At 40.9% G+C, this 5,823-nt stretch overlaps 1 protein-coding gene across 2 annotated transcripts; it reads right to left on the bottom strand.

Moving 5' to 3' along the window:
- Positions 1-318: 318 nt before the first annotated feature.
- LOC149838748 (uncharacterized) lies at positions 319-5,280 on the bottom strand. 2 transcript variants are annotated; one of them, XM_090007780.1, is made up of 2 exons: positions 4,363-5,280; positions 319-1,591 (listed from the first exon to the last, which is right to left on the bottom strand). In XM_090007780.1, the coding sequence occupies exons 1-2, from the start codon at positions 5,093-5,095 to the stop codon at positions 1,074-1,076; spliced, it is 1,251 nt and encodes a 416-aa protein (XP_089863906.1). In that variant the 5' UTR covers positions 5,096-5,280; the 3' UTR covers positions 319-1,073. The 2 variants fall into 2 exon arrangements, with proteins under 2 accessions (XP_089863906.1, XP_089863907.1); XM_090007781.1 differs by lacking the exon at positions 319-1,591 and adding an exon at positions 1,856-1,945.
- Between the last annotated feature and the right edge of the window lie 543 nt (positions 5,281-5,823).

Here is a 5,823-nt window from a genome sequence, read left to right as displayed (position 1 = left end):
TGACATTTGTAACCTTGCAAATGTGTGCAACATGGTAAATGAATTGACGCTTGACAAAAAAGAAAATCGACACTCTAAAACACAATGCTCAAAAAATCACATTTTCATCAAAAAAGTAAAAATCTAACCATAGGTTAGAATTGAATGATCCGATGTCATGTGTCTGTGTGCGTGGGCATGTTTTTGACATCGCGTCAGACTGGTGATTTGAGCGAACCAAGGCAGATTCAAGTACACCGTGCACGCGGTGGAACTGAACTTTGTTATATATATATATATATATATATATAGAGAGAGAGAGAGAGAGAGAGAGAGAGGTTTTCTAGAAATGACATAAGCTGCTTCATATACACGCATGCTAAGAAAAAGCCATTAATGATGCGATGACATAAGCTGCTCTCCATGGATGCACGCAAAGAAATGCCATCATCAATCTGTACAGAGCTGAGGTGTCTCTCTTGCTTTTTCTTGAAAAGCACATCCCACCTCCGTTCCACTAGGCCTCCCTCCCCCTATATTATGCCCAATGACTGTGAAAAGCCAAAACTCCTTTCCAATCAAGCTAAACTTCAAGCAAAGTTGGTCACAATTCTTTTTTTTAAGATCCCCTCCCCCCACCCAAAAAAAAAAGACCCAATAACTGTGGGAACTTCAAGCAAGGCAAAGTTCCCACAGTTGATCTCATGCTCGGTTCTTCTCAAGTGAAGTGAAACAATAGTGCCCTCAACGCCACATACAATGTCCCTCTTGCACTCAACAACGAATGCTTGCATATTGTTTTTTTCAAAACTCTCCTGTCACTTTTGATTGCATTGGAGTACGTTATCAAAGTTCAAACAGGGTACATTTGGGCACAAGATAAGCCCCTGGGTACTCTCGTATGTACATGAATTCACCATCTAATGTAGGAAAAAAACCCTCAAAATGTTTTCCCCAAATGCTGTAATGATAAAAGAGTTTTGACTGTCCTTTTATGTGGTTCACTTTGATAGATATAAGATCAGGCCAGTGTTGCGCAGCTTATCATTTTGGCTCCTTGCCTAAATGTTGGTTTTGGTTGGAATCAATTGGGATTAGTTCCTGTACCCTTCCAAGACGATCTCGAACAGATCCGATTCGTCCCACTCCGATCCAATTCCAACCGATTCTCCATCTCTCTTCAATCTATCACTCATCCTCGACCACTGAGAGTCGATTCGTCGCATGGAAAAAAGCTCCCCACTGTCTTCAAACACCAGATTGGACGCATTCTTGGTGATGGATGAAGCCTGAGAGCCCGCTGGCACCGGCCTGTTGAAACATGGATCCGGTGTCCTCTGAGAATTGGCCGGTCCGTATTTGAATGGGCTCTGCCCAAGATTGACAAGCAAAGATGCGTTGAAATTCGCAGCAAGGGTAGGATAGAGGGGGCTGCTGTAGATGTCCAACTCGCATTGGATGGTCCTCATCAAAACCGAGCCGACAGTGAAGAACACCCATCTCCTAGACGGATCGAACCCACACCCTACCACAGAGTTTGCCTCACCCCAAACGGGTTTCTTGTCTGCGTCAGGGTAAATTTTCTCTCCATGATCCTCATAGCATAACTTTCCTGCAGAAAAGAAACAAAGACGGTATAAATGGATTGTTATTGGATGTTCTAATCACCAACTTATTAAAATGCAATTGATTCAAAGATATGAAATCCAACTTTCCAGGTTGGCTGGATTAATTTATCTGGAAAAAATGGGATAAGCTAGGAAAATGCATTGTAAAATATAACTGTAGCATCCCAACTTATCCAAGTCCTACCTAAAAGTTTGTGCATGAAGTTATTTCCAAGCTCATCTTTTAGGCACCAAGTTATTCAAGTACCCCATCTTCAATTATTGGTTCGACACACAAAACTCTCAGCATCAAACAGTTGGTAGGTAGGGGAGTTTATGAAGCTCAACAGAACTCAAGCCTGATGGTCAACAAAGCTTAAGCATCAATAAAGCTCAAAGAACAATAGGTCTAAACCATACACAACATCATAACCACAATTTAAGTAGTCAGCATAACAGTTAAAATATATAGTGTTTTAATAAAAAGGAAAACCCTAACTATGGTCAGACACTGGCTATTTGCAAATTAGGGCGCCCATCTTGAAGAGCGGCTTCCATATGGATTAACTATTACTTTGATCATTTGCCTTTTCCCTTCTCCTATATATAGCTTTTGTAAGTCCTACAAATACAATCTACATGGTTTGTTGCCTATGGCCCAAAGTGCATTTTAATCTTACAATTGAACAGGTGATTTTTTTGACGTCAAATCCATTGGATGGATTCCTAGTAAACAGACCATGCCGAACACACCCGTGGGGGGGTCAGATTGACTGAAAAAACTCCCACATATGACTTTTTGCTATAAAGTTGGGTAGAGCAAAATCAAATGTCTATATATATATATATATAGGAAACTATTTGGTAGTAAGAAAGGTAAGAAACTAATGAGCTAGAAATCATATGAATAAGTTGTATCAACTCAATCTAACCACATAGATGTGTTAAGCATGAATTTTTTGCTATGGATAAAACCTTGCATCACACATTTCTGATTTAAAAACATGATCTTTTGAGTTATGAAATCTTGGCACATTGTGGGCCATTGACTTTTTAACCCTATTAAAAACCTAATTATGTATCATAATCACATGATTCAAAACAAGTTTCCTACTAAACAAATCATGTAGATCACATCTGTAACATTTGATCTAAAAGAAATTGACTTTTTTTGAAGAAATGAGTAATTTCTACTCATTAGTTTCTTACTTTCATTAGTAGCCATTATTCTTCCTATATATAAGATGATATAAACATGTTAAATAGATTTTTCGGTCTTTTTCATTTTATTCTTAAATTCTGACCGCACTGAGGTAATCTACATACTTGATTTCATAAGGATCAGCTTTTGGAGTGTTCAATTTTGACACATGGGTGGGTTTTTATAAGGTTTAAAAAATTAATGATAAAAAATCTTTGTAAAATTTTGAGGCTCTATATATCTTTTTTGCATTGAAAACACATGATCCCAACATCGATTCCTAGTAAATCGACCATTCCGAACACAATCTATGGGGTCAGAATCGTGAAAAGAACATTGAAAAAGCCAAAAACCTCACTTAGCATGTTTCATTTAATATATTTCATTTAGCAAGTTTTCATCGCTATATATATATATACACACACAAAAATCTACTATACCTTATTATCTACTTAGAAATCTATGTGCATGTTTTGCCTAATCAATTACTCCCTAAACACGTTCAGCATGGTTTGTTTGTTAGGGGTTGCACATTGGATTGCATCATTTCAACCTAAAACACGTTTTTGTGAGTCATAAAATTTTGGTGCATTATGAGCTATTATTTTTCAAACCCTTGAAAAAACACTTACAAAGTATAATGGCTAAAAAGGTGCTTTCCACTGAACAAACCATGTAGATCCTATGAAAGTTTAGATTATTAATAAATAAATAATAATAATAAATATGAAAACATGGTGATTTCTACTGGATGGTACATATAGTTGACTAACATTTTTTTGACTAGGCCAAGGGAAAACCTAGGGATGCAAACAGACCGGATCCAATAAGAAAGTTTTGAGAATTTTGGCTATTCCTACTCAATCTGGATCCTGTTTTTCTGTGTGTTTAGCTGATCCAGATCTGATCAGTTTGCATCCTTAGGAAAACCCCACATTATGGACTGTACATTGGCAGACCTTAGTTTAGTAAAACCTTTGAAATCCCCCCTGCCCACCCAGGACTGCAACAAATATTTACCACATATAGACATATTTGTGACTGTCGATAGAATGTACAATGGGATAAATAACACCATGTTTTCTCACAATTTTCTTTTTGTTAACCTACATTGAGAGATGTGATTTACATGGTTTTATTAGTTAAAAACATGTTTCCGATCACGTGATTGTACCATATAAGCAGGTTTTCTAAGTGCTCAAAAAATCATAAAATTTATACCGTTTTTTTTTAGCAAAGATCAAATCTATAGCTCACAATGCACTAAAATTTCACTGCTTAGGAAAACATGTTTTCCTCAAAAACACTTAAGAAAACATGTTTTTACGCCAAAATGATACAGCCCAAGATGCAATTTCCCACAAACAAACCATATTGTATTCATCCAGATGTGATTCAGATTGACTAAACAAAGCTTTACCCTAAGATTTTTAACTAGATAGTATGGCACAATAGACAGCAAAATATATACATAAAAATAGGCCTACCCTGTTTTTCAGAAAAAAAACAAAAACAAAAAGGAAACAAAAAAAAAGGAAGCAAGGGAGAAGGCCATTTTGGTCAAAACCGTATTACCATCAAGGTAGACCGCGCCGGCGGTACTGAATCCAACCGAACCGGAAACTCCGCCGGGAAACCCGAAACCGGGGATGCCTTCGGCCGTCATCCCCAACCAAACCACGTCGCCGTTATCGTCATCACCACCGCCGCCACCATCACGACCGTCCGTTCGCCACCCGACGCGCTCGCGATCGTCCGATCGGCTCCTCACGCCGGCCTCCGAAATGAGACCCGCCCTCTCCCCGTCGGCGGTGGCCGGCGAGTCCCTCCGCCGGCCTCCCGTTTTCCGGCGAGACAGGACCGTGACCTCCCAATAAGCCTCCCGGGGGAAGGAGAGCGGGCCCAGTAGTGGGCCCGGCAGCGGCAAAACCGTCCGAAGGGAAAAGATTAACCTAACCCCGTCCTTAACCCCTGGGTTAAAGCTAATCCTCTGCATCAAATCCTTCGACCCGGGACCGATCTGCCAACCCGTCTCGGCCCCTCGCCTCGAACCCGCGTCGTAGGCGACGGCGAATGCGAACCCGGCCCACCCGTTCTCGACGGCCGCCGATACGAGCGGCGGGTGGTCGCCCCAATCGAACGGCCTCCACCGGCGACCGAGAGGCTCCCGCGAAGTGGGTACCGATTCTGTTGCGGCGTCTCGGTCTCTTCTGCGCCTGGAGAGGAGGAATCGGAGGTATAGAGCGAGAACGATGAAGGAAATCAATATGGGGAGGGCTATTATGAGGGTTTTCTTCGTGGGGAGCATCTCTAGCGGATTGGTTCTTTAACTTCTACCAGAGTTTCATGGTTTCGCGGCGTTTTTGGGCCGGAGGGAGTCGGTTTTGAAGGGGAAATTGGTGGCCGGCAGCCATGAACGACCAGGGAGAGTCGTTCAAGAAGAAGGGATGAGGGAGAAGCGCGAGAAAGGGGTCGAGTTTTTTTTGGGGAAGAGCTTCCGTTTTCTTCCCTGCGGGAGTCTTCAACTCTTAAAGGGGAATTCATTACGTGCATGTTTTTCCCTGCTTTTTCTTTTTTTCTTTTTTATTGGTTTATTTAAAGTTGAATTTCGGAGCAAGTACTATTTCATCGCTAATTGCTTACGTAATTCAAGTGGAAATGATTATCTGATATTATCTAATTTTGTTTGCTTTTGCAGTAAAAAAAGAAAAGAGATTTCTTGCCTTCACGGTAGGGGTGTCAAAGGGTCGGGTTTTGTTCAAACTCAGGTGGAACCAGACTTGGATCAGATTTTCCGGTATGTTATCAGGTCCAGACTCAGGTCTAATCAGGTTCACTATAAGAAAAACTATAGTCAAACCCAATAAGAACTATATGAACCAAACTCTTAATCAGAACTCGGGTCTGGTCCAGGTCTGGTATAACACTTTACAAACTATACCCTGGTCCATGTATTAATAGGACCTTCAATCTGAACCCGGGTCTTTTTATTTATCACCATACCCAAACCTTATATGGTTCGGGTCCGATCCGGTC

Source organism: Nuphar pumila, chromosome 5 (assembly GCF_984573655.1).
Source record: "Nuphar pumila chromosome 5, dmNupPumi1.hap1.1, whole genome shotgun sequence".
NCBI lineage: Eukaryota > Viridiplantae > Streptophyta > Magnoliopsida > Nymphaeales > Nymphaeaceae > Nuphar > Nuphar pumila.
Note: the sequence above shows the minus strand (reverse complement) of the source record. Positions and strands in the feature narration are given on the sequence as shown.

Bases quoted from the DNA above. Each gene is read 5' to 3' on its own strand.
- LOC149838748 (XM_090007780.1), bottom strand. From the start codon at position 5,095: ATGCTCCCCACGAAGAAAACCCTCATAATAGCCCTCCCCATATTGATT. The intron at 1,592-4,362 runs GTAATACGGTTT...TCTTTTCTGCAG, and splicing joins CGGCGCGGTCTACCTTGATG to GAAAGTTATGCTATGAGGAT.